This window comes from Aethalodelphis obliquidens, unplaced genomic scaffold (genome assembly GCF_003676395.1).
Source record: "Aethalodelphis obliquidens isolate GAN/ISIS:26980383/991018 unplaced genomic scaffold, ASM367639v1 scaffold13, whole genome shotgun sequence".
Taxonomy (NCBI): Eukaryota; Metazoa; Chordata; class Mammalia; order Artiodactyla; family Delphinidae; genus Aethalodelphis; species Aethalodelphis obliquidens.
Genome location: NW_020837957.1, coordinates 14,210,900 through 14,233,794, shown reverse-complemented (window position 1 = coordinate 14,233,794; position 22,895 = coordinate 14,210,900). Strand labels below are relative to the sequence as shown.

General features: G+C 39.6%; 1 protein-coding gene across 1 annotated transcript in view; it reads right to left on the bottom strand.

Annotated features, from left to right (window-relative positions):
- AK5 (adenylate kinase 5) overlaps positions 1–14,905 on the bottom strand; it is a 235,546-nt gene extending 220,641 nt beyond the window's left edge. Inside the window, exons 1-3 of the mRNA XM_027114110.1 lie at positions 14,500–14,905; positions 10,044–10,230; positions 3,171–3,338 (exon numbers count right to left, since the gene is read on the bottom strand). Of these exons, the coding sequence (XP_026969911.1) occupies positions 3,171–3,338; positions 10,044–10,230; positions 14,500–14,559 (415 nt within the window). The 5' untranslated portion in view covers positions 14,560–14,905. The remainder of the gene's footprint in view (positions 1–3,170; positions 3,339–10,043; positions 10,231–14,499) is intronic.
- Positions 14,906–22,895: the final 7,990 nt, after the last annotated feature.

Genomic DNA, 22,895 nt, shown 5'->3' with positions numbered 1-22,895 from the left:
CAAATCATATTACATTATTTTAGTAAATTTATATTTCTAGACAACCTAGACTAACTGGAATCTAACTGAGCAAATTTCAAAATAAAGCACATAACAATCATCCCAGTCTGATTTGTTATTTGTTGGCAATTATAAAAATAAAATATTTTAAAATACTTAATCATAAATTATTGACTGTAGAAAAAATATTTTAAAAAGTCAATGATAATAAGTAATGAATTGTTTTTGGTGCTATTCACTGAAACATAATTATAATTGGTTAAGCAATATTAAAAATAAAAATTCAATAGAAAAGTGAGTTGATGTTGTCTCTACTAATTCAATTTATCAAGTTTTTTGGGGGGTAGCAATCATTTTACATACCATTATTTAGTATATTTTAAGAAATTCTTGTTGCAAATAACATAAGCAAAAAAGAATGGTGTTTGCTTCGCTTTGTTCTGGATTTTGTAAGAAGAGTTCTGAGTGAGTGAACTTGGTTGGCTAGGGGTTATTTCCTCTTTAAAAATTTTAATGTGCAGAATTCTAAGATCAACTAGTATACTGAGACCCTTTCCTTAACCTCAATCCCAAATAATGATCCTAATAAAACTGGTTTTTGCCTTTTCATTGCCTTATTAAACTTATGATAGAAATTTGTTTACATTTTTGACATTGTCTTTCTAAGAAACGCTAAATCCAACCCTATTAGACTTACCACTATAAACTACTACTGTATTAAATTCATTACTTCACAAATGAAAAGTTTTGGTTCCAAGTAGCTGCTCTTGGCCTATTAAGCCATGGGTAAACCATGGACTGGCTTGAAGACAAATAATTATATGATCAATGCCATCGACAAATTCAAACTAATTTGATCCCTGAAGAATGAAAATTATCTTTCATATTTTCACACCTGATCTGACAAATCATCAACATAAGGGAACATATTGAATTTTTAAAACTTCAGACATGCTAAGAAAGTTACGGCACTTCAAGGAAAAGCATTTTTTTGTCAATTAATGGAGGCATTAGCAGACAACAAAAAAATACGATTAGCACAATTGACAGAGAAGAGCATTAATTTATTGGATGAGTTTGATTACCGGAGCTTCCTAACAAACTAATCTTACTTTCTTCTCCCTGAAACCAGAGTAAGTTTAATTTTGCTATATTTATTTAATTCTACTACTTATAAATATTAGGATCCATCTAACTCTTAGATTTTATGATTATGCTAACATAAGAGAGATTCATTAATATCTGTGCCAAGAAGGTTACCTTCTTTAAAAAAAAAAATCTGTATTGCCAGAAGGGAAATTTTGCTTATTTGGATGTGGATATCTGTACCTCCCCCACTCTTTTTCAGGTTGGAACTAATAAAAATTTGTAAGGTTCAGGTACAATTATTTTATAATTCCTCAAAAGTCATAAAATTGTCTCAATTTTCTCAGATAACCTCAGATTCACTTTTTCTGTTCTCTTATCTCAGTCCTCTAAAAGTTATTTACACTCATTGGTTCTGTATCATTCTTGTAATACATAAAATGTTACAACACACAGTGTAAGTCTAAAACCAAAATCACACCCTTGGGAAGCAAGTTGATTTTATTGAGTAAAAAAGAACTGTGAAGTGTAGGAGATTTAAGCATTTATATCTTCTCCACAGATCTTAGTTTACTGAAATAGTTTAATCATTTTCATATAAAATTCACAATGCACAAAAAATTCACATATATGTGCTGTTTTATGCAAGAACAACTTGTTTTACACCTTTTTCATGGACAATCAAGCCTTCATTTGTTTATCCTGATAATAATCGCCAATATTGTACTAACAGCAAGAAAAACAAAAATGAAAGACTATCTCATTTTAAAAAGGTGAAATAATTTCCAATTATTCTCCACCTGTAGCTCTATTTTTTAATGAAGCATTTCCTTGTCTTCTAGGTAAGAACCCCAAATTTTTAAGCACACACACAAAAATTCCACCTTCAAGAATAGATAGAGATTTATGGCATAATAGTGGCTGCCATAAACCATGAGAATATTTTGACTTTTAGAAAGCTGATTTCTGTACTCTCGTCTTACAGTTATTTTTCTATAATATAACAATTCAGGGATAAACATATTTGCAATTTCATTTTCATTACACTTACAGATGTACAAACATCCCTCCTTCTAGACTGGTGAACTTAAATTCTTGTTCTAGTTTGGTGTGTTTATTTACATGTTTTTTCCCCAGTTGCCATCATCGTTACATCTTCTGGGAGCAGTACTTCTTTGCTTGGGGGCTGTATACATTTGGCCCTCGGTTAACAGTTACTGGCTAGAATAGCTTTAACATCTTACGCTAGATTTTTGCTTTTGGTCATCTTTGTGAAAGCTGAGTCAAATTGGAAAGTGAGACAATGACTACAAATGTTTCATGTTGACAGGGCTTTTCAAAATTTTATAGCTTTTGAGGAAGTTAGAATTTGCAAAAGTGGTCAAAAATGCATTCTGCAAAATTACTTAAGACATTTTCAATATCTAATCCTTGTGAAATGGCATCAGACTGATATTTTCATATTCAACATAAGATTCATAGTGGCAATTTAAAAAATTAACTATTATCCTTGTTATTTTCATTAATACTCAGATGTTACGTGCTGTGTAAAACACTATTCTATTAGATTTGCTTGTCTAATAACATCAAACTTAGATTTTATCATTGGTGCCAGTCTGTCATAAGGAAGATTCATTTACATGAATCTTTACCAACATATTATTATTGTTGTTTACTTTTTGCTCTGAAGTTAATAGTGAATAAAATTTCAATTTGTTGAATTAAAGGGAAAAAACACGTCATGTTTAGAAAACTTCTAATGGATTCAGCTATCTACGTTAAAAATTAAGCAAATAAAAACCATAAGATGGTAAATCTTCATTTATTACAGAGAATTTCTACGACATTGTAATGAGATTCTATAAAAGTGCAATAAGCGTTAGATTATATAATTATAACAATATATGTTTTATTGAAAAGTATGCTAAAAATATTTCCATCTACTGTCTCTCAAGCTTTTGTTTCCATTATTTGTCATTATCCAACTACTTGCAAATATGATGTATAGTTGACATAATTTTTGAAATGTAAATATATAAACAAAGTGAGCAACAGTATGAAAATTTTGCTTTCTGTCCTCGTACCTATGACAAGAATGATTTTGGGTCGAGGTCTAGTAGGATCAAAGACCTCATACTCCTCAATTAACTCCGCAGTCTCTGAGAGGTCTGTGTCACTTTCTATGGAGAATTGATGGATTGGAGGGAGCCGATCATACCGTCGATAAGGAAAGTTTGAATTTTCAGGCATTACTGCAAAAGAGTAAGATAACTTTGAAACGGAAAAAAAAGCACAATAAAACATTTTTTTGCACTTAACCAATTAGTTGAAGAAATTTAAAAATGAAATGAGTCTGATTTTTTTCAACTGGAAGAAGACTCCCGTCCCCTTAAGTCGTCAGCAAACTTTTCCTTAAAGGGCCAGATAATCAACATTGTGGGCTTTGAGGAACAGAGAGTCTCATACTCCACTTAGCCAGGAAAACAGTTGTAGACAATAAATAAACAAATGGGGACTTCCCTGGTGGCTCAGTGGTTAAGAATCCGCCTGCCAAGGCGTGGTACACGGGTTCAAGCCCTGGTCGGGAGGAACCCACAGGCCGCAGAGCATCTAGGCCCATGTGCCACAACTATTGAGCCTGTGCTCTAGAGCCCACGAGCAACAGCTACTGAGCCCGCATGCCACAGCTACTGAAGCCCGTGCACCTAGAGCCCGTGCTCCACTGCAAGAGAAGCTGCCACAATGAGAAGCCTGAGCACCGCAACGAAGAATAGCCCCTGCTCACCCAACTAGAGAAAGCCCGCACGCAGCAACGAAGACCCAACATGGCCAAGAATTAAATCAATCAATCAATCAATCAATAAACAAATAAACAAATGGATGTGCTCGTGTTCCAATTAAACTTTGTTTATAAAAAACAGGCAGTGAGGGGCTTCCCTGGTGGCGCAGTGGTTGAGAGTCCGCCTGCCGATGCAGGGGACACGGGTTCGTGCCCCGGTCCGTGAAGATCCCACATGCCGCGGAGCAGCTAGCCCCGTGAGCCATGGCCGCTGAGCCTGCGTCTCCGGAGCCTGTGCTCCGCAACGGGAGAGGCCACAACGGTGAGAGGCCTGCGTACCGCAAAACAAAATAAAACAAAACAAAACAGGCAGTGAGCCAGACTTGGCCATGGGTCATAGTTTGCCAACCTCTGCCCTCGAGGAACCTTCTTAAGTACTGCCTAGTCTTGCTTGGTAGTTGGTATACATCCTAGTCACCGAAAATGGTGCTCCTAGAGTTTTGTAGCACACACCTTCACAACTTTCATAACCATATGCAGCTGCCGATCGAGGCAATGCTTATGCACAACGTGTTTCATTTATCCATAAATATAGATACGCAATCACTACGATCCAGGTACCCTGCTGTAGTCCAGTGGAATGGCTTGGTGGCATAATGCACAAAAACTTAAGGTACTGTCACAAGACAAGTAAAGAGTAGCAAACAATTTCTATATTTGGAACATCTTTCAACATCACTTAACTTTACATTCTCAATATTTATTATCTTTAATCTCCTTGATTTAAAAAGGTAACTATGAAGATTTAAATTTACATCTACAACAGCAATAAATCTTTGCTATTTATTGTCAGACCTGTTAGTGTGTTGAGGATGGTTCAGTAGAAGAATACAATAAGAGGTAGTCCTGTCCCCACAGAGCCTACAAACTAGAGCTCACATGCTTATATCTGAGAGCGGTATGCACACCAGGCAGGATAAGTGCTAAAATGAATATCTCTTATGGTAAACACCATAGGAGTTCAATTGATGGGTAGATCCATTTAGGCAGGAGTGCTAGAAAAAGACTGCAAAAGAGGCAGGACTTGAACTTCGAAAGACTAGAACAGGTGATGAAAAGTGGAAAGTATTTCTCAGTTGGTAGAAACGAAACACAAAGACTCAGAATCGGAAATACAAATGACATGTTCAAATAGATCAGAGGACAGAGCCGGCAAGCCCAAGTGAGGCAGATGCTCTCTACCAGCTATTGCTGTTTGACTCATGGATCTTTCCTTCCTCATTCATGTGCTGGTATTCAAGGAGGCAAAGAGAAGCCCTAACTACCCAAAAAGCACCTGCACAAAGGAGACGGAGGTCACCTGGCCTGCCATGAATAATTTGGCTAAGCGGATTACTGGATTTTAGCATGGCATAATACTCACATTTCCTCTGGAGATCAGGTAGAACTTTCCATTCTCTGTTGATACAGTAAATGAGGTCATTGACTACTGACTCATGGAACTCACTTTAATTCCACGAAAAGAGTGAAGTAGTCTACAGATGACAGTGGATATTCTTTTTTTTTTTAATTTTATTTATTTTTGGCTGTGTTGGGTCTTCGTTGCTGTGTGCAGGCTTTCTCTAGTTGTGGCGAGCGGGGGTTACTCTTCACTGCAGTGTGCAGGCTTCTCACTGCGGTGGTTTCTCTTGTTGTGGAGCATGGGCTCTAGGCGCCCGGGCTTAGTAGTTGTGGCACGTGGGCTCAGTAGTTGTGGCACGTGGGCTCTAGAGCGCAGGCTCGGTAGTTGTGGTGCACGGGCTTAGCTGCTCCGCAGCATGTGGGATCTTCTTGGACCAGGGATTGAACCGGTGTTCCCTGCATTGGCAGGCGGATTCTTATCCACTGCGTCACCAGGGAAGTCCCGACAGTGGGTATTCTTTAGAAAATTCTGGGAAGAGCTATGTCAGGAAAGGCACTAACAATATTATCCAGTTCTGCCTTGAAATTGAACGGCTTCACCCAATGCAGGGCAAAACTCTAAGCATTATCATTGATTACCTTCTTCCCTCACTCTTCATATCTATTCCCGTAGACTTCTCTCCAAAGCATATCCCAAATGCACACGTTTTTCTCCATCTCCACTACCACAACTCATCCCCAAGCCGCCATCATTTATCTGGACTACTGTAGACTCTACGAGTTGCTTGCTCCTACACCACAGTCCATTGCTTGAAATGTTCTTTCCTTGTTGATCCCATGGCTGACTGCTTCTTGTCATTCACACCTCAGCTTAAATGTCACCTCCTATAAGAGGACTTTACTGACCTTTTAATCTAGGGTAGCCAGCCAGTTAATTTCAAGGACATCATCCCTTACAATAATGCTCTGCACAGCACCTACCACTTCACCATTGTTTGTCCTCTCCCACTAGAATAAGTTCTATAACAGCAGGGACCTTTCCTATCTGGAACTTTGTATCTCTGGGAGCTAGAACTATGCTTGGCACAAAGTTAGTGTCCAATAAATACTTGCTGAACCAATAACAAAGAGAACAATCTTGCTGAAGTAGATGGTGCCCATGGAGAAAAGCCAGAAGATGGGTAGGTAGAGTGTGGCCACAATGTGGAGGGCCTTGATCACCAGGGTAAAGGGTTTAGCTTTAATCTGGTAGAAAGCCAGTGGAGGTTTCTGGGGGGTAGAGAAATGACATGATGAAATATGAAATATATTTTTTAGGAAAATTAACCTGGTGGTGATTAGAATGAATTTGAGTAGGGAGAAGCTAGGAGGTAGCTAGGGTAGCAGCTAGGAGGCTGTTGAAGTAGTTCACAGGTAAGAGGTGAGGGCTTAGACTAGAGGGGAAGTAGGGGAAATGGAAATGAGTGGTTGGATATGAAGGACATGATTCGGATTCAGATATGAGAGATGACAGAAGATGACAGCTCAAAAACAATTGCCAGGTGTCAAGTCTAAAACAATAAGGAACATATTGCATTTCTTCCAGTATCTTTCTGCCCTCTCTTTTATGCTCTAGAAATACTGGGCTTCTCTCCTTCCTGTCTTTATCCTGGCTTCTTCCTCTATGTCAGAAATCTCTGTTCTCTGTTCACTAGTATACTCTCATCTCCATCCTTCTCTAGTTGACACCTACTCACCTCTCCGTCTCTTAGCATTAGCATATCACTTCTTCCAGGAAGCCTACCCTGAACCCCGGCTTAGGTTGGATCCATCTGCCTGTTAATATGGTTAGTTCTATAGCATATGGTATTTTCTATAGCATCCATTGTGCTTCTAATTATGTTTTTAACACCTGACTTCATCACTATAGGGCAGGTGCCATGTTTGTTCATGAGGGCAGGTGCCATGTTTGTTATTTTTTGGTAGTTACATTCTCGGTCTTAAAAGAGTGTCTGACACATAGTAGTACTCAATAAGTGGAGGAGGGCTGGTTTTGAAGCAAATATGATATGTTTGGTTTTGGACATGTTGAGTAAAGCTGACAACGAGATATTCCAGAAGAAAAGCTCTATGGACAGTTGGAGCTATGGGACTAAAACTCTTATTTGTGAGTAATTATTTGTTCAATTGTATACAAACGGTAGAAAAAAATGGATGCTCACCTCATATTTACGGTACAATGCTTTAAAGAACTGTCAGCTAATAATTTATCCTTGCTTTTATCATATTTTTACTTAGGAAAGTAATCTGCTTACAAATTATTAAAATGTTCTATTTCACGGAATAATTTTTCATGATAATTATATATTAGCATGGTGATGTCAATATTTCAGCAAAAAAATGCATGAATCACTTTTTGTTTCTAGACATAATAATAGTGCTTACAGTTACAGGGAAGTTAGCAATTTTGTCTATTTTAATAAGCTATTCTGTAAATCATAGTTAAAAACCTACAAAGCACACACGTGCAAAGCATTTCATAAAATAATATTTTATTATTATAGGATTAATCAGTTTAGAAACCATTTTCTGTCTTTCAGCCTACATTCCAGATATTAAACAGTGTGATACAACATTCTTGTCACCATAGTATGTGAAAGGTTTTATTTGATGATTAATTAAAAGATCTCTGAGTTGGAATTCTGGTAAAGTACTAGCAGATATGGAGATTCTAAAATTAACTAGTGATTTCAGTTCTAATGAAAGTTAAATCTACATTTTCCATTCCTATTTTAGCTTATCCTGCTAGATCAAGAGTTCCAAACTGGTCATCTGTGGGCCCAATGTAGCCTCATAGATGTGCTTTGTTCAGCTCGACATTTTTCCAAAATTTGTGCTTGACTCCCTTTAGACAATGATTGTTCACTCTAGTTCTGTTCTCTAGTTTGACCACAGTCTCCACCATTCTCTATTACATACTTGGCCTGCCTGGCTTCTACATATAATCAAGTCAAGTAACAGTATGAAACAGAAGCATTCAAATTTCATTTTGTTACAAAATGGCCACTTTATATAACCAGCTTTTCGACTAAGTGAATGTCACATCCTCTTAGACTTAAATTTAAGAACATAAAAATATCTTAGACTAAATCCAGTAATACCTAAGGTTTGTTAGTGCTTTAAGGTTTAAAAAGAAATTCCCCATATTTATGTCACTTGATTTAACAAGGGCCTAGGGCATGTATTTAACATTGAGCCAGATTCTAACATATGATGACACCCTGGGAAGGAAGTTAGCCCTTTTGGGAAGGTGTATGAACCCTTCAAGCTCACAAAAATATCATTTTATTTACTTAAGCAGTAATTTACCAAGTGGTGTCCTGCAGTGGTAACTGCTTAAAGGTTCTCTCTTGAGCACCCAAGCCTAAATCACCTAGTGGTGACCCTGGATTGACAGGGAAGGAGTCTTCTCCTCTCTGGAGATGTTTCTGAGACAACGTCATTTCTGCTTTTTCTCCCTGCTTGTGTTTCTTAAAAATTAACACACTCTGACTTTTCCCCACATCATGTTCAAATAAAATCTAAGTGGGTCATGACTAAGTAAGATAAAACAAATTAAGATTTATTTCCCCCTTGTATTTATTGCAAATAGAATTGTCTCCGCTTCAAATTCTGTCTGTATAACTGAAACTTTTCGTGGTACAATTTTTGAGAATGGTTTAAATTTTGAAAACAGAATGATTTGGGCCACTGGGAAAGAATTAATTGGTTTCCTCTGATTGGAACTGATTTCATTTTGCACATACTATTGTACTTCTCAATTTTATCTGGAGCCCAAAAGGCTGCTTAGCTGATTTTGAACTAATTTTGATAAGCACATATTTCAGAAAGCTGGAATACCATGAATCTCCTCTAGTGAATTCCAGTTCTTAGTTCCAAACTATCCCTAGAACTGTTAAACAAGTTTATGCATCCCATTTCTTTTGTAGCACCCAAATGCCTAATCTCATGCATTGCATTCAGTAGCTGCTAAATAAATCCTTCTTGAGTTAACTAGTATAAACTTTACAAGCATTTATGCAGATGCATTAATATGAACTCTGAATTTGGAAACACAGTAATAAGTTAAATCTCTTCTGAGTTAATCAAAAAATGTGGTAGTTATACAATAACTATCAATTCTGTCTGTCAACTACTCATTTATTTGGAAAAGTCTAATTTGCAATTTTAAGAAAAATTCAGTTTGCTAATGTAATTCATTTTACAAAATAACGAAGTCAGGACTTCCCTGGTGGCGCAGTGGTTAAGAATCCACCTGCCGATGCAGGGGACAAGGATTCGAGCCCTAGTCCGGGAAGATCCCACATGCCACAGAGCAACTAAGCCCGTGCGCCACAACTACTGAGTCCGCATGCCACAACTACTGAAGCCCCCGTGCCTAGAGCCCATGTTCCACAACAAGAGAAACCACAGCAATGAGAAGTCCGCGCACCGCAATGAAGACCCAACATAGCCAAAAATAAATTAATTAATTAAGAAGAATAAACAAAATTAATGAAGTCAGTAAAAAATTTCATTGAGCTTACAAAATTACATACAACGGTACGTAATTTTGTTTGTCTTATCATGGAGGTGATTAGAATTAGTAGCAGAGACAGAATAGTCACATTCCAGGGCCAAATATCCTTTTAGGTGCTGGGAAACCTACTAAATTAAATCATTGCCTACAGTTTGTATGATAGGTTTTAAAGAAAATTGCTCTAAGTATAAACTGTCTATTATTCTACAAATACATTACCATTTCTTAGAAAGGATCTCCGTGACTGCCCTCCATTGAGCGGAGGTAAGGTCTTCTTCTCCTGGCTTACAAATGAATCCCACTTCACCTTGTCACAGCCGCCTAGTTCCTTTACTTTCTGTAAACAACTTTCCAAGTACTCTACTGGGTCTTCAGGCTTAGAACACATCAGTCCATTCAAAAGGCTCTGAAATACAACACAATATGCCCACAGAAAATATGTTTTTAAACCACCTTTGTCAAAATAGTGTATATCCCGTCTTTAAATTCTGGGTTGTTTTGATTCTTTGCATTTAAAAAAAAATAAACAATTAGAGTTGAAATTATGCTCTGATTGAATAATTAAAATACCCCCTTAAATTCTTGACCAATTAGTTTTCAGCTCAGCATTCTCTGTCTTTTAAACCATTAAGGCCAACTATACTGTTTAAAATAGAAGAACCTTATCAATATGAGATAAAGTGCAGTGTGTAAAAATGCCCCAGTCATGATTTATCTCATTCCTACCCATCCTTAAAGGCTCCAAGCCTCAGTTTCAGAGGATTTTTTAAGGATTAAAAAATGTAAATATTTTGTAAATATAATGTATTTTACATACATATAATGTACGTAAATATTTGTAAAGTACATATTAAGTGCCTGGAACATAGTAAATAATAAATGTTGGTGGTTGTAATCATCATCGTCATCATCATCATCATCAGGAAGTCTCCCCTGAGCCCTCAGGTTGGCTTGTGGACCCAACACCCTTCCTTGGTGTTCATGATACCCAGAAAAAACTATCTTACCTGTCATTCATACTAAAACCACCAGTTTATGTGTTGGTCTCCTCTTCTAACCTACAAACTCTTCAACAATACAGTGTGGGTCTTATTTATTTCACAATATCCAGCCTCTGACACTTTCCCTTGCACAAGGTAGGTACATACTGAACTGTTCTCTACTTAGAAAAAAAAATTTCACTCAAAACATAAAGACTGAGTTTAAATAAACACATTTGATATATAATAAATCACTACAATATCCATTGATATTACAGAGGAAAACCTGGTGTCTGATATTTCATAAGTATTAATTTCTAAAAATGCTATAAATTTGGAAATGCTGATTCCTGGGAACTGAACTGATGTGCAAAATATTTTCCTTTGGAGTATTTCATGGAAAAAGCATAGAGGATTATTACCACCATTATTAATGCATAAAACATACACCTTTGAAAAGCTGACATCTTTCCTAAATACAGTATTTTATTTTCAAATTATTCTTGTGCAATTTGCTCTAAATGGTAGGCAGTTCCTACCAGGTACATTTGTTCTCTGAAATCCTAAATAACGTAGGTTAGAATGTTCAATCAGAGGAGTTCAACTGCAGAGGGAGCAGAAAAAACTAACCTGGGCATCCACAACCAGTTTGTATGTCAGGGTCTGTGCTACACACACACACATTGCGTTTAACTCCTCGGATTCCTCCTACCTCAATGTAGCTAACTCTGTGGCAGGGCTTACTCAGTATCTTTGCATGCTTTAGCTTACCCAATGCACTTTCAGCCCTATGTGGCATTATTATCACCATTTATAGACTAGGAAATCCTGACTCAGAGATGTTAGTGAGTTGATCTAGGTTACTCAGCTAGAAACTCGTAGGCCTAGGATTCCAAGTCAATGGTTTTGATTCCAAAACCCATATATTCCTCTCTCTACATCTTGCAAAAAATATGATATGGGATTTAAAAAGTGCCAGATTTTCTGTGCCCCATACATAATCCAACTGCAATTCAAGTCACTCAAGATTAGGTTTTTAGTTTTTTGATCCCTATTATTGCCTAAAATGAGTGAACGCACTCAATGAAGATTTTTTTTTTTTTTACTGGAAACTATGGTTCCAGCCTCCCTAAACATACCTGACTCCACAAAGGGTACTGATTTTAGAAGGAGGAATGAGGTCCACTCCTTCATAGATAATTTAAATCCATTCTTCTAACAGTCAGCCAGAATCGGGGATCCAAAACAACCAGCAAACATTTTTTACTCGGTCTACTTGAGTCAACCCTTTGAGAACCTGAACAATCTAATTTGACTTGCCCCAGTATTCAAATTAATTGCCAAATCTTTGCTCTAAGGTACAGCGATACAAGATCAATATACACACCATAAGGTTAACTAGAGTTAAGAACTCATCTAAAAATGGAAACACATTTCAAACTTGAACCTACCAGAGATATCCCATTTAGCCCATATGATGTTTCAAGTCAGAAGGAAATCTGAAAAGGTCAGTTAGATACAGCTAGTTGCTTGACAATATGTAGATTCAATAATCAATCACTTGGTCTACAATGGTGTCTAGTATCCACAACTGTGCCCAATGTTTTGGGCTTGATAGATATCTAACTGCTAAACTTTGTATGCCTAGAAACTTTGTATACCTACACTGTGGTTTTGAGGGAGAAAATCTCCCTCAAACTTAAAGTGTTTGGTTTAAGTTTGGAAACTTAAAGCGTTTGGTTTAAGTTTGGAAACTTAAAGCATTTGGTTTTGCTGTCTACACTCATCACATGGAGAACTGCCAAGTCTTACTTCTCTTGTGCTGTGCACAGCACAGATTCTTCTTACTGGAAGGATGGAGCTTTTGGAGGTCACCAGCAGTCTCCTTCCAGCTTCCCATTGCCTTGGATTGCATTTAAGTACACTGTATATCTGTATTTCACCTAAGCAAGTTGACTTCCCTTTCTGGGTGTGCACTATTTTAAAACATCACATTCATATGCAGAAAAGCCAAGGAAAAGCATAGCACCTGAACAAAAATGCCTGCCATCACTTATTTGCACAGTGTAGATTTTCATACACAAGCTATCAAAATCCTCTGTGGTTACCAAGGCGGAAAAACAGTACTCACATTTATATAGAAAAAAAAGGTGTACTATTAAGAAGCACTTTGCAATCAGGTGGCCCTGCTGCAGATGTTTCTAATTACTCTTTTAGGGATGACATTGATCTCAGTAGCAGTATTTATGACAAAACCCTGCAAGCTCTTCATCTCCATATTTAGTTTTTGAAAATTAAAAAAAAGAAAAGAAAAACTCTTAACGAGAATCCTGCATACCCCCAAGACCTGTCCTTATGCAACACCTCCTGATTATTTTCAAATACTAGTAACACACTTGCTAGATTGGGGTTTCACATACTAGGCTTGTGCTCAGTGGGTGATTTACCTGGAAATCTTGTCTTCAGATGGACCTGAAACCGGTGGCTTATGGAGGTGAGAGGAAAATGGAGATCTGTAATTATGGCGGCCCATTTAAAGATAATTTGGGAAAACAGAGACAAGATTATTTTCCCAAGTAGTGTTATAAAATTCCTTTTAGCAGAACAAACCCCCCAAATAGGAGAACGAGCAACGCATAACTTTTAGTTTACTGTATCAGTCCACAGTCTTATCACCTTTCAGAAATGGGGGAACAGGTTTCAGAGGTCGCTTGGCTCGCTTCCATTTTTTTTTTTTTTTCCCTTAACCTAAGTAAAAACACATAGGATTCAGGAATGTTCTAAAATTCAAATACGGAGAGAAGGAAAGGAAACAAGACGATCCGCGACGTAGCCTATGGTTTAGAACTAACCAAGGTTCTAGTTCATCCATCAAGCCTCCTCTCCCACATTCCCAAAGTGTTCCCCATTTCCCGGGTCTCTGGTGCAGATGATGCTGTGATGCGGTCGGAAGACAGAGCAACAGGAGTCACGCCCGCCTCGCCACTCCCTCTCCGATTCGCCTTCTCTACATGGGTTGGTGAGGACAGGCGAAAGCTATGGGCTGGGGAGGTGAGGAAGGAGAACCATCCCTTCCAAGGTGACGGGAAAACGTGCTCAGGAGTTCATTCACCGAAAGCGCAGAGCAGCGCTGGGTGAGAGCCACCCGGGAGGTAGCGCTGCACTTGATGGGTTTGGATTTGTTTTTTGCATCTTCATCCCTCTCCCCCAAGCTGTCCCTGTGGTGGGCTGCGTTCGTCCTCACTTCCCCGTCAACACGGGGGTCCCAACCCTCGGCGCGCGAAGGGACTAAGGCTCTCGATTCCCAGTTCCGAGTCCTTGCTGGCTGCTGGGCGCCAGCGTACCCACCTGGCCTGATCCTCACCCCGGGAGAGCGCGGCCGGCCGCTGCCAGCAGCCCATCCTGGGGGTCCACATGGGAGGGATGCGCTGGGGGCAGCCTGCTTCCAGAACCCTGTTCGAAGACTGAAATTCGATTTTCGAGATGGAGGCTTCTGAGTCCAGCCTTCCGACAAGGACCCCGCAACCCGCCAGACAGGCAGCTACCCCTGGGCAAGCAGGCGAGCAAGCTTCCGCAAGCGTCTTCACTTCCGTGCCCCGCGTCGGCAAGGTGGGACGGCGAACGGCCTCTCACCCCGAGCCCCGGGGATGCCCTCCCCGACCCTCCCGTCCTCTCTGCCAGACCTAGCCCCCTACCTCGAAAAGCTGCGGGATTTCCCTCCGGGCCAGATACTCCTTGGCTTCGTTGGTGTTCATGGCTGTTCCGCGCGCGCCCTGGGGCGCAGGCGGGAGGCTCCCGGGCTGCGGCGATCAGGGCTGGGGCTGGCGGTGTCCACACCGAACACCGCGCAGCCCTCGCTCTCACGCGGAAATACGCGCTCGGCTCTGCCTACCCAGGCCGGGCCCCCCTCCGCTTCTCCGTGGCGACTGTAGTCTCAGAGCTCCCACCGCCCCCTCCTCGGTGCTGGTCCCCACGCCGGAGCTGCGGGCTCGGAGCCGCGGCTTCCCGGGCTCTAGGCTGCGCGGCCGCCAGCGGAGGGGCGGAGGGGGCGGAGGGAGCGGAGGGAGCGGAGGAAGGAGAACAGCGCGGCGGACGCCAGGCAGCAGCCCGCCCGACGCCAGGCAGCAGCCCGCCCGCCTGCTTGTCCCGCTCGGCGCGCCGCGCTCTGAGCCTCCCGTATGCGGGCGGCGACGGCGGCGGCCAGTCACGCTGCTCGAGCGGAGCGTGGCGCGGGGGTGGGGAAGGGTGAGCGCGGGGGGCTCGCAGTCACGCCCCCCGTGTCACACCACCGCCTGGCGCGCTTCCCTGCGCGCGCCGACCCCGGAACGCAGCAACCTGGGACCAGTTGGCCAAAGGAACAGAGTCGGGGTCTGTAGCAATGTGCGACCCTTTCACCTCTCCCGACCCCCCCCCCCCCCCCCCCCCCCCCCCCCCCCCCCCCCCCCCCCCCCCGCCACACGAGTTACTCGTGCATGCCCGAGGAGCTCCCAGGAAGAAACCTAATTGTCACAGAATTTATCATTTATTCCTAAGGTTACCTGTGTTTCATAACAGGGAGCTGGGAGTAAGGAGAAAAGGGGATTGAGGGTGTTGACTCCATCCCCTTAAGATAATTTTTAGATCTTGAGTGTTTCTATCCTTCAGGAACGTTTTGCTAGCTGGTCTCGAATTTTTTTCCTTGTTAGTGTCACAAATCCTTACAGATTTCAGAATAAGGCCTTACAGTGAGGTTGGAATCTTCCCTAACAGAAGGATTAGTAAGTAATCAACTAGTTAATTATGTCTGTAGAGAGGAATGGGAAGGTGGAGGCGAGAAGTGGGTGGTGGTTGAGAGCCGGAGACAGCTTAAACTGGAAACATGCTTGGTAGGTGACTGGGCGCCACCGTTAATCCGATCGGAGGAGTGTGCTGTTGGTGGACCATGGGCCGTTGGAGCACCCTGGGGTGGGTATGGGTTGATGTGATAAAGCAGCGTTACGGGTCAAGTATCTTCCCATTCCCCCATTATGATGTCTTTTCATTGCCTGCTTGAAAATGGTCCATGCCACCCTGGGAACATGACCTCTAATTCCATACAAGACCCAACACGTGGGAGGGCATGTCAGAGAAAGGAGGCTCTTGCCATCGGGGATCAGGCCAGGGAGAGAGGCAACACCGCCACTGCTTCCAGGAACCAGTGTCTGGGTGTCCATTTCAAGTTCATCTTTTGCAGATCTTTTCTTGGTTTTATTTCTTGTCACAGTAAAGACTGCTACTCATGCCTTCACTATAGCTACAGTTTTGTTTTATCCAGGGAGGGAACTCAAGAATTAATTGAGTTTTGTAAAGTAAATGAAGTTTTCTGAACATTTGTGAAACCATGTGTCATATGGTAGCCTTAAATGAGGCAGGTGTTCCATAGAAATTGGTTTCTGCCCTCAGAATATGCCACATCATTTATAGTTCCAGCTTCTGACGTTCTTTACCTTGTGTAAGAGCAGGTTTTGACAGTAGTGAAGCATTGTCTGTTCCCTGTGCAACAATGCTTGATAACTACCAGGATCCATGGCCTGAAAGCTTACTTTATGAGCAGGCACAGCTGAGGCAAAGCACCTAGGACTGAAGAGGCCACTTCCTGCTGGACCTTTCAAGGTCACCCTTTACAGGCAAGAGTCTGGCAGAGTACAGCTCACATCTTCTCTCCTAGGGAGGAATGAATCCTGAATGGATATATGATTCTAAGTGCACTTTAGTGTAGTCAGGCAAGGATAACCACTTGCTTGTATAAAGAGCGTGGATAATGAAGACTGCATTGCACTAAATATTCTAAATAGCCTGAAAAAACATAGTAGCTGGAGATGTGGCAGATTTTCAGGTAGCCTCATACACTGACAATCAGTGCTCTTTGGTGTGTTCCAGATGTACGAAAGAAGCAAGTATTCACAATTACTTTTGCAAAGGGAGTTGTAGCCTGTTATGGAAGGGCTATATGGGGAAAGTGTAATGCTTAAAAGCCAGGCTGATTGTTTGGAAGAGAGGCAATAGAAAGGACAAGGAACAACAAATACATTCTTGCCATGGGAAAGCTGGCTCATCTCTCCCTGATATGAAATTCTAAGGGTGGGTAAATAAAGGGTTTCTTTGTTTACTTGGGGATACGTCGTTGCAAGGAATCAAGATGCTTACTGCATACCTAGCGTCTCCAGGCAGAATCTCTTCTGCTCCCATATTGGGAGAGTGTGCTGCGTTATACAGCAATGAATAAGACATACATAATTCCTCTGTCAAGCAATATACATTCTCCTGGAGAGTGCATGTAAGAAGTCCAGATGGACCATAAGCAAATAAAAATGCAGAAACAACATAAGATAGTGATAAATGAAGAGCAGATAAATAATTAACCCCTCCCCCACCAAAGACATAAGTGAGAACATATCAGATAGTGATAAATGTAATGATGAAAATCAAACATGCTTAACTGTTGATTTGATGCAAAAGGGTGGAGTCCAGATTCTTTGCTGGAAGTAGCAGAGCAAGTGGGAATGGTGATAACCTTTGAGGTGATATCTAGAACTTTCCAAAGTTCTTGAGGAGGAGCCTCTTGGTGGGAATGTTTCTCTGGCTCACTGCTGACACACAGGCTATGTCTCAGCAAAGGGCTGAACCTTGCTCTGTCGCTATTAAGCAGCTGTCTCAGAGCAGAGACCATTGACTGCATCCAGTTGAGAAGACTCAAGGGCTCTGTACCCAGGGCAGCAACAGAGATGGTTGGAAGCCATGCTTAAATGCTCATTCATTCCTAACAGATATTTATGCCATTTATAATTTAAATAGGGCAAGTTTAACTGCAGAAAATTTTACTGATAAAGTGTCAAATATTTCTTATGTTGCAGTTTCTCACCCCAGGAGAGGAGTCTAACGGGATCTACCACAGGCCCTGGTATAGTTGATAGTAATGATGTCATGACAAATTTGGCCATAATACAAGGTAAAAATTCATTGAGTGTTATGAGTCAGGCATTGTGACAAGCACTTTATAAAGTATATTGTATATGCCATATTTAATTCTCAGATCAACCTGTGAGATATGTATTACTTGCATTATGTAAATGAAATAACTGAGATTTAGAGATCTTAATTCCAAGATTATACTAGTAGTTACTATCAGTCCAACTGCAAATCCCTATGCATCCTCATTCCTTAGAACTTCATCATCACCATGCCCTTCAATGTTACAAAGGCCTGCAACCTTCCATTCTTCCTTTCCTATTCCCTTCCTTCCTTTCTTTTTTTTTTTAGCAGATGTTATTTTGTATTTGAGGGGAAATGTGTTTCAAAACACAAGTACAACAACAAAACATGTATAACAAGTTTATCTCTATAGATTTTCTAATTGTTTAAGGTTCTTTTCTATTTGAAAGTTTTTTCATGATTCAGAGGTTGAAAAGATAACACAACATTCCTATTTGTTGAAATCTTGAGTGTTGAATTTCTCTCATTCTGCACAAAACCCCCCCAATATCTCCCTCCTAATTATTCTATTTCCCTCACTAATTGACAACCCACTGGGCTATTTGTATTTTCAGGGCCATTTGTAAATATTTTGTTTATCCAGAAAAAAATCTAAATACATAAGACTATCCATATTGTGTACATTGCCCTGATAAGTATACCCCTTATTTACGGGGTTTTTTTTAGAAAGTCTTTCTGAGGCTTTTACTCTTTTGTAAATGTGGAGTATACATACTGGTCTGTGAAATCTGGGGTAAATGCAGGATGAAATAATGATGTATAACACAACTCTTCAGCCAAAGCAGAATTTCCCTATGCTCTATTTCTTTTCTCCACACTGGCCGAGTAGCTGAGCCAGACACTTGGATTCTGGATCTCAAAGACCTCTAGGAATTTTTGGGTTAGTGGAGGTTAGAGGTAAGAGATTGAAAACTCTCCTACAATGTCTGAAAGCTTTAGGAAAATTTCCAAGTATATAATTTATACACTAAGAATAGGAAAATCCTATATATTTATCTATTCATTAATATGTTCATTGATCAAACAATTATGAAATAACCTTGTATGATCCATACCTGTGTCTGGAGCTACGAATACAAACAGCAAGACTCAAAGGGTTCGCTGTCTAGTAGGGAGACATGGGCTTGTAGTAATTAAGTACAGGTAAACGTAATACTATGTTTTAATAATATGATAGAAGTAGATATGTGGAGGTGGGGGACACAAAGGTACATGACTCATATAAATATGTATATGGTAAAAAAAAAAAGCACTTAGAACAGAACTCACACACACTGCTGGGGGAATGTAAACTTGCACAACCACTTTAGAAAACTGGGAATAACAATGGAAGCTGATGTATTTTTATATTCACCAAAAGATATGTATTAGAATTTTCACAGAAGCACTATTTTAAATAGTCCTAAACTAAAATATACTCCAATGATCACCAACAAGTAGAACACATAAATTGTGTTAGATTCACAGCATGGAATACTATAAGCAATGAGGATCAACAGTCTACAGCTACATGGAACAACATGGATGAGTCTCACAGGCATAATACTGAGTAATCACCAGACAAAAAATATACAAGCTGTATGATTTCATTTATATAAAGGACAAAAACAGGCCAAAAAAATCTATGCTGTTAGAAATCAGGACAGTGATTACCCATAGGAGAATGAAGCAACAGAGCTCAAGAAGGATTTAGGGGAAACTGCTCACGTTCTGCTCCTTGATTCGGGTGCAGGTTACACGGGTGTGCTCATCTTGTGAAAACGCATTCAGCTGTGCAGATAGAATGTGCGCTTCTCTGTGTGTATATTAAACTTCAGTAAAGACATATGTTGAAAAGTAAAAGATGGTGAAGTATGGGATTCAAACCCAAGACCATCTCATTCTTAAATCCCATGCCCTCCTAACAGTTCCATGCTATTTTATCATTTAATAAGCAGATCAAAAGTGAATTTGCAATCCATGGCCCTTTGCTTGTGCCTTTATTATTGCACTTAGAGTCAAATTGCTGCACTCAACACTATGTTGTTTGTAAGTAATAATTTACTTACAGTTTAGTCTCTCTCACTGTAAGATTCTGAGCTTCTCATCAGTAGGACCATGTCCTAGAAATCTCTATTTTCTCAGTGCTTTGGACAATGTCTGGCTTAAAATAGATACACGTGAATGCAGGAATGAACTATCTGTATCTGTATGTATAGAATGCTTAGAACTCAGCCAAAGAAATTTAGAAAGATATCCTAGCAGGAAAAAGTAAACTTTCTAATATTTTTTAAAAACAAATAGGTTGAAATCTTTAAAAATTGCACCATGATGACTTGAAAGAGTTAATGCCATTTGTAGGGATTCCTGATTTACCATGTGGGAGTTTAGGTGCTGAGAAAATCTAACTCAATGTTTTTGTAAGGTCTAGAAATATAATGGTTTATAAATACATGATTAAGCTACACAAATTAAAATGAAAACAGTGTTTTGTAATCATTCATTCAGTCAAATATTTCTTGAGTTCCTAGTATGTGCCAGGCACTGCTGTGCTACTCAGCACATAGACAAATAAAATACATGCGTATAACATATATCTAGAAGTTGGAAACAATAAAATAATATTTTATAAATCATATATGTATTTTTTATATTTATAAATCATATAGGTTGTTAGAATGTGATAAATACCATGCGAAAAGAAAAAGCAGAGGAGAGTAAGGAGGGACAGAGGACAGTTTCAGGTTTTTTTAAAAAATTTATACAATTTTAAAGGTTATTTTTCATTTACAGTTATTACAAAATATTGGCTATATTCCCCATGTCGTACAATACATCCTTGAGCCTATCTTACACCCAATAATTTGTACGTCCCATTTCCCTACCCTTATATTGCCCCTCCCCCCTGTAAGCACTAATTTGTTCTCTGTATCTGTGAATCTGCTTCTTTTATTTTTTATTCACTAGTTGTTATATTTTTTAGATTCCATATATAAGCAATAGCATACAGTTTTTATTATTGTCTGACTTATTTCATTTAGCATAATGCCTTCCAAATCCATCCATTTGTTGCAAATGGCAAAATTTAGTTCTTTTTTATGGCTGAGTAGTATTCCATTGTATCTATATACCACATCTTCTTTATCCATTCATCTGTTGATGGATACTTAAGTTGCTTCCATATCTTGGCAATTGTAAATAATGGTGCTATGAACATTGGGGTGCATGTACATTTTCGAATTAGTGTTTTCGTTTTTTTTCAGATATATACCCAGGAGTGGAATTGCTGGGTCATATGGTAGTTCTATTTTTAGTTTTTTGAGAAACCACCAAACTGTTTCCCACAGTAGCTGCACCAATTTATATTCCCACCAACAGTGTACAAGTGTTCCCTTTTCTCCACATCCTCATGAACATTTGTTATTTGTAAACTTTTGATGATAGCCATTCTGATAGCTGTGAGGTGATATCTCATTGTGGTTTTGATTTGCATTTCCCTGATGATTAGCAATGTTGAGCATCTTTTCATGAGCCTGTGGCCGATTACATTTTTAAATAGTGTGGTGAAAGAAGGTGTCATGGAGAACGTGACATTCCAGCAAAGATTTGAGAAGGTGATGGAGTTAACCCTGCCAGTATCTGGGGGAGCAGCCAGTTCAAATATCCTAGAGGGGAAGGATGCCTGACATGTTTTGGCAGCAGCAAGGGGGTGGGTTGACTGGAGTGGAGTGAAGGAGGGGAAGGGCAGAGGGGAATGCAGCCAAATCATGTAGGACCTTGTAAACCTAGTAAGTTCTTAGACTTTTCCTCTGAATGAAATGGGAAATTAGTGAAGGGTTTTGAGCCAAGACTAACATGATCTGACTTATATTAAAATTTTTTTTTAATTTTATATTGGAGTATAGTTAATTTACAATGTTTTATTAGTTTCAGGCGTACATATATCTATTCTTTTTCAGATTCTTTTCCCATATAGGTTATTACAGAATATTGAGTAGAGTTCCCTGTGCTATACAGTAGGTCCTTATTGTTTATCTGTTTTGTATATGTTAATCACAAACTCCTAATTTATCCCTCCCCCCCCCAACCTTTCCCCTTTGGTAACCATAAGTTTGTTTTCTATCTGACTTAAATTTTTAAAAGGCACATCTGTCTACTGGTTTAGGAAGAGGACAGAGGGCAAAGGTAGGCGCATGGAGAACAGTTGGGAGGCTATGTGATTCAGATGAGATGAAGTCAGTAGAGGCGATGAGAACTGGTTAGATTCTAGATATATTTTGAAGATAGAACAAACAGGATCTTTGGACAGATTGCATGTGGTATATGAGGGAAAGAGAAAACATCAAGGATGACTTCATGTTTTTTGGCCTGAGGGTAGTAGACTATTAACTAATTGGCCACAAGTAGCTTGCTAACTTAGAAAAGCAGATACATGGAAGGGAATTTTGACTTGCTCTGAAGGAGGCCTGGTACATGGTGAGCTCTCTCTGCTACTCACTGACCAATTTTCTGTTTTCATACACAACCTTTGGCTTAAGTGCGGCCATCTGAGCTCATGTTAGGTTAATGTACATGTCACAGGAAGTCAACCTCTTGTGCAAGTAGAAGAGAGGAATTTCCAGTTATTTCAGGAACATATTTGGAACTTAATGTTTTAGGATTTCAATGTCCATTCATTGGCATGACTATTTTACCTACCAATGGGAAATCTGTAATTCCAGCACATCGGGTCTTCACCAGTCAACCTAACTTGGCTAAGATAAATACAAATAAGGAAACAACTTGAGCTCCAAGGAGCTTCTAAATTTAAATGCTCTAGCTAAAATACATAGAGAAGCATTTTCATTTTGACTTAAATGAATATTCTGACAGAAGCTTTGAAGTAAAAGCTTTTTTGAGTCTCATAGAAGCCCCAGAGAAAAATAAATCCATGACATCAATTTATGTTTTTAAGTTTGTTTTCACAGAATGCAAAGAACACATTTGAGTTTTTATTATTCTTTTTTATCATTATGGAAAAATGGCAATTCTGTGAGCCTAGAGGCCTAAAATTTCTAAATCACACATATGTGTCAGAACCAGTATGCCCTTTTAAGTGTCT